Source organism: Cryptomeria japonica, chromosome 3 (genome assembly GCF_030272615.1).
Source record: "Cryptomeria japonica chromosome 3, Sugi_1.0, whole genome shotgun sequence".
NCBI lineage: Eukaryota > Viridiplantae > Streptophyta > Pinopsida > Cupressales > Cupressaceae > Cryptomeria > Cryptomeria japonica.
This window is the reverse complement of record NC_081407.1, coordinates 35,959,380-35,973,002: the sequence shown is the minus strand read 5'-3', so window position 1 is coordinate 35,973,002 and position 13,623 is coordinate 35,959,380. Positions and strand designations below refer to the sequence as shown.

At 31.6% G+C, this 13,623-nt stretch overlaps 1 protein-coding gene across 1 annotated transcript; it reads left to right on the top strand.

Annotated features, from left to right (window-relative positions):
* The first annotated feature begins 787 nt into the window (after positions 1-787).
* LOC131873937 (leucine-rich repeat receptor protein kinase HPCA1-like) lies at positions 788-12,050 on the top strand. Its single transcript, XM_059217119.1, has 7 exons — positions 788-794; positions 7,974-8,066; positions 8,167-8,289; positions 9,459-9,680; positions 9,867-9,985; positions 11,428-11,685; positions 11,841-12,050. Exons 1-7 carry the CDS (start codon positions 788-790, stop codon positions 12,048-12,050), a joined length of 1,032 nt encoding a protein of 343 aa, XP_059073102.1.
* The last annotated feature ends 1,573 nt before the right edge of the window (positions 12,051-13,623 follow it).

Sequence of the window (13,623 nt, the reverse complement as noted above, 5' to 3'; positions counted from 1 at the left end):
TGATAATTTGTTAGATTCAATTTCTGGTAAAACCTTGTTTTCAGCTAAATAATCCAAATGTTTTTGTTCTTATGACAATATACTTAGCTCTCCATTCATAATTTATAAATTTGTTGTTTCACTTTTAGTTTAAATATGTAGTTATTCAAAAAGAGTTTTTATATAATTTGTTCAAACTTATCATCACTTTGTTGCTCATTCTTCTATTTGCTTGATTCCTTTTTATTAACACTTATAATTTATTCTTGCATTTTTCAATAGAAGTAACTAAAGTTGAATATTATGGGCTTGGATTTGGCATTGAAGTAGATACCTATAATCACATGCAGGGAAACTCTTAACACATATTTCAAAATATCAATTATCATCTCCATTAATCTTGAATTGCCTACCATCAATATTCAAGGGGCAAGCAATATAAGAAATGATGTCCAAATTTATGGAAGATAAGGTATCTTTTATCACAATCTAATTAGGTTTATTAGATCTACTATCTCCCCCATCCTTAATTTGTACAACAAATTTTAACATTTCAGCATATAATGTATGAGATTTCCTTTGTAATAGAATGAGAAAGTAAATTCCCCCTTCTATATCAAACCAACATCTCAATTTCTATGACTTTGGAAGATCTAGATTTATAAGAAGTGGTTTGTGGTGATTGTTCCAACAAATTTTCACTAAAATTATCAATTCATCTAGCCTTTACCAATGGAATGGGAAAAGTTCCTAAATCACGTAGTTTCATTAGGGATGTTGACCTTCCTTGTTGTAGAAATTGATAACCATGGAAGGTATGAATGATAAAGGAAATAAACTTGTGGAGCTTTCTAATAAAAAATTTTAAATCTTTACCAATCTTTTTCCTTCTCATTCACCAATCTCATAGAGCCTAAACCTCCTACTAATATACCTCCTGACGATATGTGTGTAGAGGCTACAAATGTTGTGAACCTTATTGAGAAATCCAATTTTGAACATGAACCTCACTTTATATTTGACTCAAGAGAAAATATCAATGCACCGGATGGACCATTATACATTATTGCGAAAAATCAACGGAAAAATCTCACAAGGAGTTCTCATTGACTTAGTATGTATGGTAAATGTTTGAAGAACATCTTTGTACTCAACAATTTTATCAAGATACTTATTACAAATTAGTGATATTATTAAGGTGCATGTTTTCATTATTTGTCCCACTATAGTGTCCATCACTCTTCCCATTGACGTTGGCACTAAGTCCTTAGATGTTACCATTTCTATTATCCTTACCTCCAAACAATTTCATGTAAAATTGCGGCATTTTTAGCTCAATTCCATGAAATCTATCCATTATACTATCCATAAGTGTTTTAAGTTCCCTCATGATGGGTATATCATCACGATCAATCATAGTCCTTATAAGCCCTTATAAGGATGTGGAAACTTCACCTTAGATTACTTTTGGCCTAAAAAACTTGAACCTTCAAAACCTCGAGAAGATCTCATTTTATTATCTTGTCAAAAATTCAAACATGACGGGATATCTGCTTTGAGTAAACCTAAGGATCCTTCACCCATGGATATTCCTCTTCCTCATTCTGGACATGGACTCCTTCCTACTCATATTCCTCCCATATATGTTGTGGTCCCACCTACTACATCTTATAGAGGAGAAAATCCAACATCCTACATGTCTCAACCTAGTGTTGTATTTTTCATTCCTTCCCATATAAGGGAAGAAAAGAAGCCTATGTTGATTGATTTCAAACCTACGCAAGTTTCAAGTCAAATCAAGAAAAATCATAGCATTCGAGAACACTAACAAAAATGTCATGCCGAGGCTCGTGAACTTGCTTCCCAAACCGTTTCCTCCTCTAAGATGCCAAATGTTCACTTGATCCCATTTCTCCAACCTTTTCCTAGCCCAAGGGAGGAAGCTCATCTTAATGAACCATGCTAAAAGTTAAAATTATCTAAGAAAAATAATGATTTATTTTCATTACATATTAAAGATCTTATTATGATTAATTTAAATGATGATGATTATGTTGATGTTAATAATATTATTGATGCTAACAATATGGATACTAATCATTTTTATGATATATATGAGATTATCGAGATTAATAATGACCTATCTTCGATATTTTTTAAAGCATTAATCCTAGGTCCTTGTTTGAAAATTTTGTAGCTCCATCTATTGTGCTTGATGTGGCTCCTCTTGCATCTTGTCCACCATCCCTAAAATATGTTAAGCAAGATTGCGATGTGAATGAATTGCTATACTAGACTCACTTGTGTAGTGGATTCTCCTTTGTGTGTTTGCTTTCATGTAATGTGCTTACCTTGTGATGTGCTTCTTGATATTTCTTTATGTTATGTTAGGATCTCTTTAGATGACCCTTGTTGCTCTATTGGCACAAGGTAATAAAAGAGGCCAATAATGTTGTGGCATTCCTCTATTTGTATCTCAATTCTTCTATATGTTAGATTCATGTTATGTCATACATGTGTTATTGTCATAAATGTGCCTTTGTGTTGTCTACTTGGGGATGATGCAAAGCATTGAGATCTGTCCTTTTGGTCTCTTCCATATTGACCCAAAAATATTATTTTGTCTATCTTATATTCTCTTCTTCCATTCTACTTAGATTAAATAATTTTAATCCTTCTACTAACTATTCCTCTTATATTAAATAATTCTTCATTATTTAATCTATCCTAATTTCTAAATTTCCTATGATTAAATACCTAACATGTGGGTGAAATAAATAAATTTTATTTATTTATTTAATCTGTACTTTCTACTCTAACTTACCTAATTTCTAAACATTTCCATTTTCTATGTCCTCACCACTTCAAGTTCTTACATTCTCCCTATTTCTCTCACCTTTCTCTCCACTTCTCACTCTTACTTCCCTAGTTCTCCCACCTTTCTCTCCACTTCTCACTCTTACTTCCCTAGTTCTCCCACCTTTTTCTCCACACAACTCATCCTCTCATGTGATCTTGATCATCCATTTCCTGAAACCTCAATTGATCTTGGCACTTCATTTGGTCCTCAATCATCTATAAATTATGATCAATCCTCCCATTCAAACACAACCACATCTTTGTTTTTCTTGTTATTATGGCATCATTTAAGCTTTCAAATTTTCTTTTAGTGAATGCATAAATCTAAGAGCATTTTTAGGAATAATAGGAAGAACAATAGAGGCTTGGTGAATTATATGTATCATGGGTTTGGTTTGATAAATTTCATTGAATTTCAATTATATTTTCTTCATTGGTTGAGTATGTTTTAGCATTAAAATATGAGTTCATAGTTGACTTAATCTTTATTTGCATCTTTCCCTATTATCTACATGACAACCTTCAAAATATTTCAAATTTCATATATTAATTCAACATTAAATCTAATTTGATCATTTAACCACAAACTATCATGTTTCTTAATCTATCCATAAGTCCTAATTTACTCTTTCTTGATAATTAGATGTACTATAAATAATAAACTGTACTATTTTTGGAAAGGGGACATCACAGGCACCCTAGGTAGGAATAAATTGATTCGCATGCCTATCTACAATAGTTGAAATAGTGTGTCTTTAGGCAACGTGATAGCTTCTCTATGTTTAAGACAAGGAAGCACAAGTTTTTTGGGATGTCGATCTTCATTGAGATTTAGGAGACACAAAAATTTATATTTAAATATATAAATGAAGATGAAAATCATCACATATGTTATAATATAATGATCTACCATTATGAGGAAGACACACCACAATTGATTGAACAAACACTTTCTTATATAATGATAAGAGGGAAAATATATTGAAATACTAACAAAGGGTATAAATAAAACACACTTAAATTTAAAAGAATAGATAATTGAGTTCAATTATGAAATAATAAATGAAGTTCATATTCATATTTAATATCTTTCATTAAAATATTGTTTTTAATTTTGAAATCAAAATTTTAAATTTATGTAAAAGACACATATTTTTTCATATCAAAGATAGTTTCAAATCAATGTATAAGTTAAGAAAAAAAGAAATAAATGTAGAGTTCTCATTTAATTTAGCATTTTTTGAAAACGAAAAGACTTTAAGATGATTCTTTCAAATAAAATTTTGTGGCTTGTTCAATTTCTTTATTAGAATTCATATAATAAATATCTAGTATAATCATTTTATTTAATTCTGAAATAATTATATATAGTAAGAACACTCATTACCTATTATTAAAATTATGGTATCACAATTCAATAGTACATTCATCCATTTCAACAATGAACTGGAAACATTTTCATATAAACAAAAATCCTTACCTCCCTCTTTCCATATAATCATATAATCAGAATATCTATATAAATTATTCTTTATAATTATATCTATCAAAATAATCTCTCTTTCTTATTTCATATGTAACATTATATCCCTTTCCCTAAAATAAATATCCCCACACACATATATATATTAGTATAATATTTATCCAATACAAAATATTGACTTTCCATTGTTCTTGAGAATTACAAGACAAATTCTTGTAGGTGAAGGATAAAGGCTATAAGACAATTTTTCTCTATAGAAAGGGTAATATCAAGGCAGCTTCTCCTACCTAATCTGTTTAGGTTCATATTCTTCTACTTGTAAATCATAAAACAATACGTGGGGGCAATAACTTTTTATAAAAATACAAAATTAATCATCCATAGTGTAAATCTCTCGGGTTTGTCAATTGTCTTGAAAATTCGACATAGTTTTATCTTAACTAAATAACAATAACATAGTTCAATAGTTAGGGACTATGCAAATGGACATATACATCGATGATCACAAAGTAAAGTATTGTTCTTCATAAGCAACTCACAGACTTGATGAAGAGCCTTTCCTGTGAATGTTACATGTTTTGTAATACTAAGCCGAGAAAGCAGCAGCCCAGTTAAGCAGTTGTTTAATACAACAGAATGTGATGATGATAAAAAGCAGTTTGGTCAACCCCATTGCACATAATAATTCAGGCACAACACTAACACCACCGGTGCGGGTATTTAACAATTCTGTCTAAACATAATACTCAACGATTAATAGGTTGCGTAGTGTCAATTGTACAAAGCATACTGTAGGGGATTTTATCTTCCATAAAGTCTAATATTCTACTTGCATGTCGTAACATCTGTATAGGCTATTTATGATTTTCTTATGGAGAATCTAAACTAGATACTCCAAACTTGCTTCTCGTTTCCATGAATTGGACTGAATCTTTTTCAAATTGGTTGCCAAAGGATCCCCATTAAGCTTCTGATTGTTAGATAGTATAAAATTAATAGATAATTCTATTCTTATGTGATGCTGTTTGAGTTAAAACTTTCTTTCAATTTAACAGTCCTATTTAGGCTAGGCTTCTGATAGTATAAGGTTAATAAGACCTCCTTCTATGTTGATATCACAAACCGATGCTTGGAAGAATCAAAAGTACTTCTATTGGGTTGTACTTTTGTCTATTTTTAGAACATTTGTATTCAAAATGCTTTTCAAATTGATAAACATTTTAGACTCAAAACAGAGCCAAGCTTATAATGGTATAATGTTAAAAATGGGTTCTACTTCTTGTTATTTTGATTTTGGACTCTTTTCAATTTGGATTGATGTTGAGGTGTACTCTTTTTTCTTATTTGGCATATATAAAGCAGAAATTATCTTTGAAGTGATAAAGTTCTTCTAGATTTAAACAATGGCAAGTTTTGATGGTATAATCTTATCAACATTTAAACTTATAGTGGGATATCATTATTTTTTCACTTGTAGTGATAATTAAGATTGATCTTGGTTCTTTTGAAAATATTCTATTAAAAAATATCCATTAATTTAAAAATATCACACTCATAATACTTTCTTGAGGTTATATTAAACTTCTTTAATGTGTAGATTTGATTTTACTTATCTTGAATTTCAAAACATGCTATTTTCTATATAGAATTCTTCTTCTAAGTTCTTATTCAAAAGCACACTTCTCACATCCAAGTAAAAGCATTCTTCTAACATCCTTTAATTTGTGTCAAGTCTTCTCTACCTAACCATACCTTGTGACTTTCAACATTACCATCATTTCTATGCTTAGCTTTGTAGGCCCACTTAGTACTAGTACTTTTGGTGTAATGTGGAATTTTTGTAAACTCCTAAGCATTATTCTTATTAATATAATATATTTCTACTTGCATTTCTTGCACCTAAACACCATTGGCATATTTATCTTAAAATAGTATGGTTCAAAATCAGCCTATGAAAGAAGAAACTTTTACTATTTTAGAACCTAGAATTGAAATAATAATAGTATGTTGATTAACAATGCAATTAGTAATATCACTATTGCAAATAGATTTCAACTTGTTAACATGGTTTGTATCATGACCATGCTATTCCACTTCATCAAAAATAACATTTCTTGAAACAAAAATCATATTAATAAGAGGATGTTTTGTTTCTTTAATTATATCTAACAAAATGATATGATTCGTTATTTGGATCTAAATTTATATATCTTAATTAGTTGCACATGAAAATAAAATAAACAACCATTTTTTTAACGATTAATATTAAGGTTTTTTTTTATGCTATTCTTCACAATGAGTCATTTTTTCAAGTTCATTATCAAGACTCTAATTGAACATATAATTTTTTTTAGCAACTACATCAAGAAAAAACTTTCTCTCTCTTTGTATGTAAAATACTCTTATTTAATTTCAACCAATATGTAGTTTTTATTTTCATCTACACCATTATGTTAGGGTGTATAGATAGTTTTCATTTATCTTTTGATGGCACATATATATATATATATATATATAAATAATGATAATCTATAAAATTTCATGAAGGAAACTCCCCTCCATGATAGGCCCTTAAAAACTTTATTTCTCAACCACGTTCATTCTCCACAAGAAATTTATGCCTCAAGATTGTATCAAACACTTCACCATTATGCTTATTAAAAATCACCAAGCTTTCATGAACAATGATTTAACAAAAGAAATGAAATATGATTATTTGCATCACACTACAAATATTAAAGTATTTGGAATTTTACTAATCTAACTTATTTGAACCAGCTTTGCATAGTTAGTTGCTACTATTCTAGAAAATACTGCCTCTATAACTTAAAGCTTTTGCATTTTTTTCTGATCTCCTTCAACTGAATCTTTAGTTATTTGTGAGAGCTGCGCATCCTATTGGGTCAACCACATCTATGAAACTATTGAGCATTAGCTCCCATTAATTGTTTGCAACTCTAATGATCTTCATCTTCATTAAAATGAACAACCATGATGATCAAACTTAAAAGCTTTTGCATCCTTTCTTCTGGTCTCCTTCAACTGAGTCTTGTAGTTATCTGTGAGAGCTGCATATCCTATTGGGTCTATGAAACTATTGAACATTAGCTCCCCTAAAGTGATTGAGAAATATTGTGTATATAGTCAATCCCTTTTCTTACCGGTAAAACATGGCACTTCGATCTAATTTTCACTGTTCTTTCTGTTAAGTAAAGATAGAGATGGATGAATATTTGAAGGACAATAGGTTTGATTTTTCGTTACTTGCTCCCTCATCTTCTTCAATAAGATCTTTCCTTTGTCTATTATTTTTAACCTATGTCCAAAATGAATGATTTTAGTTTAGTTTAAAAAAATTCTGCAATCATTCTTCAATGGTTCTCATTAGTATTTTGTCATTTTTAAATTCACGAATTAACAAAGTTTCCCATCGAACAAAAACCTTTCCCATTGCATTTTAGTTGGAAGTTGAATGCAAAGGTATTTGCTAACATTTTTCCATTAACGCTGGCTTGCAGCAATACAAGATCAACAATATCAAAAACAAAATCAACGAAGGAGGTACCGATCCTCATCACGAGACCAAGAAATGAGCATTTGATGATATAATAGTGTCTTTTTTATAATTAGGTTTTCTTTTATCTGTGAACAGCTATTGAAGCAGGAGCTATAATTGTAATTATTGCCATTTTTCTTATTGTGGTATTTTTCGTTTGCTGGTGGAAAAAGAAAAAGAGGAAAAAAGGTATTTGACCTAAATGTTGAGAACATGTACCATATGACTACATTTTTTATCATGGGATTAAGCTAGTACCACATAAATGCTATTTCTTCTTCGACTATAGGTGAAGGTAAAACCAAAGCAGCTGATTCAGATGGACCTCCCTTTGTTAGATTTTCAGCTGAAGAGATTTCAAATGCATTAAACTATACATGTCCTTGGGCTTTCCTTGGAGAAGGAAGTACAGGTGAGTTTATGCTCCCTTGAAGTATACTGTTATCCATTAATCTGAATACTATAGTATGTATATAGAGAAGAAAAATGCAAAATCAAAGTGCTCCAGAAAAATATTAGGATTGAAAATCTTTTACTTCTAGAATTCAGTACATGTCATCTTAGTCGCATGTGTGTTGGAATTCTCTTCAGCCATTTTGTTTACTGAAGATATGTGTGACCCACCTCCACTTTTAAAGATTTTAAGTACTGGGCTGTTTACGTTGATATAACATTGCTCACTAAATTTAATGAGAACAATACCCAAAATACAATAGACCTAATCTGAACATGCAATTAGATGTTCACTTTGGCACAACCACTAGTGACACTCATCCTTGGAAATTTTAACTACATTGAATTTCTGCTTGTATTGGAAAATGTGCCTATTACTAAAAGCTATACATTTAACAAATAAGAATCAATTCATGAAGTGTCCTAGGGCTTATTTTCCATTTTTGGCTAAAACCCTAAACCCTTCGTGTGGCTCTTGTGCTTTAAATCCTAATTTATGTTGACTTGTGTCACAGGTTACCCTTCACTTAAGTTGTCCCATGAAGCACCGTTGAACATATGTGACGGCCGCTTTTGTCCCTAAATATCCTCTTTTGTCCCGGTTTAAGCATGTGCACTTCAAAGTAATTTAAGTCAATTTTGTCGAGCTTGAGAGTTTAGTCCTCGCCTTTGCATATATTGTTTCTCCTGATTTCATCGCATATAATTCCTCTATCGCAGTTTGATTCCTAAGTAAATTGCCCTCTTATGAAACCATGATACGGTCTGCTGTCAGCCACGTCATCCACCATGTCAACCTTTTGAGACTAGTTGTCATCATATCATAGTTCGCTTGTATATCATTCTTTCTTCTTTTCTTTTTTCGCCAGAGTTGTGAATTGATAGAGCACCAATCATCCCAAACACTTACGCTTGACAGTAGCTTGTGCATGTCAAATGGAGTAGTACCAAGTGTCCTATTGAACTTCAAACCCTAATGTGGCTTTTCAAAAATAGTTGCTTTACAAAGCTGTCCTTTTTATTCTGATACACATTGGCTAGCCTTAGAGACCTTTATTGAATATTTTAATGTCTTTTTATCTGCATTGACATTGATAACAGTTTATTAGAAATGTTCAACTGTTGCAGGTAAAGTGTACAAGGGAAAGCTACCTCGTGGTCAGTTTGTAGCCATTAAACACATTTCCAAAGATATTACACAAGACGACGCATTCGAAATGAAGATTGAGACCCTTTCGAAAATCGAGCATAAAAATCTGGTATCTCTACTCGGCTACTGTGAAGAGAATGGTGAGAAATACATTGTTTATGAGTATTGTGCCAATGGAAATCTATCTCAGATTCTTCTAGGTAAAACTCCGTCCTATGATTATTTTATTAGAAAATAAATTATCTTTAAATACTTTTGCAGTTTTGAGGTTTCCTTTCACCCAACTGTAATATATACTATGTTCTATTGATGTAGTCTAGATTACTTAAGAAGATTAATAATGTAATTTCATCTGACATTCTTTCAAACATTTTCAACTTAAACAGGCCTAGAGGATAAAGTGTTAACATGGGAGCAAAGAGTGAAAATTGCATACGACAGTGTCGTTGGCTTGCGTTTCCTTCATCTTTGTCCAGATGGATGCATAGTTCATCGTAATATAAAGGCAAAAAAAAACCTTAACCAACAATTCAGTTTCTTCTTTAAAGTTATATTGATTCTTTTATTTTTTTGGTTGATTGTTTAGTACTATAGTAAACATTAGTCACATTACCCAGTTGAAAGATTCGAAAGAGAGGCTAAGCGTATTGAAGACAATGCCTTAGAGAATCATATATACTCTTAAAGAAATTACAATTAGAATTTTCTTTTTATCAGTAAAGCAGAGCCGAGTCTATATATTCATTTTGAAAAGATTACAGTATATATATCCATAATTCCAGAAAGATCATAAACCTAAAATATACATTTGAAATCAATCCCTGGAATTACTGTAAGGGAATCTAGTTTCAAAGCAATGCATTAAATCCTATATAGTTTCTTCATCCATTCCAAAAAACCTTCATAGTTTATAGCAGCGAAATTCAAAATTAATGCTCAAAATATGAGTTTAGGTTTAACAGAGATTATCTAAAATAATTTAAAGAAAAAAACTTAGAAACCTGCAACCAACTAAAGGCTTAGCAATGTCTTCAACATAAACCAGCAGAATTAAACCTATCTTTTTAATGATCTTCAAGTGGCTTGGCAGGGGGAATTGGGGCTCTGCCTCTTCCAAGGGGGGAGGCCGTCCTAGACCGCGACCAGAAGCACGACCCAAACCTCTGCCACCACCTGTCTTGCCCCGTTCAATATGGGGTTCCTCTTCTTCTGCTTTTGGTGGCAGAATTCCATTCATCTTTGCAAATTCGTGGAGTTCATCCTCCCTACCCAAATCTTCTGGATTCTCACCAAGGAAACACTAGCAGAAAGGGATAATATTTAATGAGTTCCTCGGGGAACGTTGAACAGAATTCTATCACTCGATCGAGGAGTTCCTGAATCATTGCACACCTTGTTGAGGATCTCTTGCAATTCTAGCAGGATTTCATCTGGAAATAGCTTCTTTGTGAGGATCCAAACAGCTTGCTTAGCTAGCTTCAAATCCAAAAGAGAGGCAACGAATCTGGATGAAATTACAACTACAAATTATTAGCATTCATTGATTAATTTATTCTGTACTTGGCAAACTTCTCACTCTCCAAAACTGTGCTTAATCTCTTCCTTACTAGATTTTCGAGGTTCTTTGCACTTCTCTAAATCATATTTCTGGAAGCAATTGCGTTTTCACCAGAAGAAAATTATATTGAGTTTTGGATTTAACCTAGAGACTCCTTTTGATGGAAACATTAAATCAACTAACTTTCTATAAATGCAGTTCTTAGAAACTAGTATAAGGAATCATACTGTATATTTAGTTTGGCCAGCCATCCGCCCACACAGTCAGTATTTAGATAGACCTAATAAATACTACAACTGGCTTAATGCTTTTAGTTAAACGTAGGAACTGGATAAGCTCTTCCTATTATATTTATTATTTGAAATTTCCTACATATTTTTTATTTACAGCCAACTAATATCCTCGTCACGGAATCCATGGAAGCAAAGCTTGCAGATTTTGGGCTGCTCGCAGTGTTTAAGATTGAGAAGACAAGGGGTTCTATTGATGTGAAGGAAACTATGGGATACGTGGATCCTCAATATTATATGCAAGGAAGACTAACATGCTCTAGCGATATCTACAGCTTTGGTATGGTTTTACTCCAACTTCTTTCTGGCAGAGCGATTGATCTCTATCATTTTCATCGAAAATCTCTTGTTAAGGAAGTCAGTTTTCTCAATATACTCATTTTTTCTAGCTATTGTTCTAAGTATTATGGACTATGGATGTTCAAAGGCTTTTCATTAGTTGCTGGTTTATAGCTCATTAGTACACGTGTTGAAGTCAATACTATATGTAACATAATTTTTTGGTTTTACAGGCACAGAAGGTTATCCAGACAAAGCCCATCAATCTATCAAAATATGCAGATTCAAGGTTAAATGGGGAATATAGTAGGGAGGCATTTGAAATTCTATTGAAGTTGGCTGTTTGTTGCACAACTCCCTCATATGGAGGACGTCCACGACTCTTAGAGGTATATGAAGAGATAGAAAGGGCTATGGAGATTTCTAGTTCCATATCCTTTTAGATGTCCAGCAACCTCTGTGCTAGACAAAAGAAAACATAACTCAGGAGTTCATTATCATTTGACATGGTTACTTGCTTGAATTGGCTGTTTATACTAAGCTCTTTCTTAAGATTACGTAGTTCAGTGTTTTTTCTAGATAGCATTTGAAACATAGGGCTAGTGCATGTAAAGGGTAATCGTTTGTATTATAAACTTTCTATCCTATAAAAGGGTTAACCAACCGTAAGGACTAGATAAGATAATTATATAAAACCTTATTCTATATTCTGGTTATACTATTTATTATAGACATCTTGAATTAATATGCTGTTTATGTTTTTTTAACGAATTAAGTTAATTATGAAAAGGCTGCTGGGAGTGATCCTAAGTACTTTTTTGAATTTTGGTTGGTCAATCTGTAGTATTTTGATATAGAACATATTATGTGCTCTCTCTTTTTGACGGGTGATCTGAACTGATTTTTTATGCAGCTTCAGCTCCTCATATTGGAAAAGGTGGTTTTAATTCCTATCATTAATAGGAAAAAAATTAGTGGATATTATGAAATCATGCTTCAAAATTATAAACCATAAAATTGGGAGGATAAGTTTCAAAATCAATTTTTTTAAATAAATTAGTTTCATTTATATCAATGTGTATAAAGTTAATAATAAAATATATTCATACAATAAAAATATAGATGAAAACAGTCACACCTCATAGTCTATGCATTAAGGAGAAGCTTTACATATCCAAAAAAAAAATATGAAGATCTTGACCATTTGGAATATGATCCCAACCTCCCAATCTATAAAATTACCTTCATCATTAACATGTTAATCATCAAGCAGATTGAGTGTAATTTTTTTTGGATAGAATATAACTAGAGTAAGATGAAGAAACTTGGCATTATCCGATCAACCAAGATCACCTCTACGATGTGGAGAAGAAACGAAAGGAAAATAGGAACACTATGACCAGTTATGTGCATTGTGACCCTAGGCTCTATATCAAAGTGGTTGAGAAGAATGTGAGAGTCATGCCAAGACTCTTAAGAGGTGAATAACCCACGCTAGAAGGGAGAGTCAATGGAACTCAGGCAATTATACAATGTATACTATCTTAAGGGTCAATAAGTACATATAAGTGAGCAAATATCAAATGAAATTTTCTATCTTGCAATTATATTTATGCTAGAATATTGGATCAAATTATGAAATTAGTAAACATGTAAAATGAATATCAATTTAGAATAAGTAGAAAAGAAATAATAATTTATATTCTTTTAAATAATAAGAAGCTTTCTATAGTCAATGTCTAAAATAAATCATATGCCAATAAAAAGAATGGGAATAATCTAGCTAATTTGGATATTTTTCCCCTTTTTTCAAGGAGAGAAGGAGATCTAAACACTCAAACATGAAAGAAACATTAACAAGCCTACTCAAGTGGGAGTATCGATTCTTGTAGCCTCAAAGTATCTCAAACTTGTAGCATAAATTTGATATCAATATGATAAAATGAAGGCTTGATTCTTTAATCTTAATAGATGCTTGATACTTGATAGTGATACAGATAGATTGCATAATACATG

Coding starts and splice junctions, on each gene's coding strand:
- LOC131873937 (XM_059217119.1), top strand. Junction 9,681..9,866: donor TCTATCTCAGATTCTTCTAG/GTAAAACTCCGT, acceptor CAACTTAAACAG/GCCTAGAGGATAAAGTGTTA. Junction 11,686..11,840: donor GAAAATCTCTTGTTAAGGAA/GTCAGTTTTCTC, acceptor TTGGTTTTACAG/GCACAGAAGGTTATCCAGAC.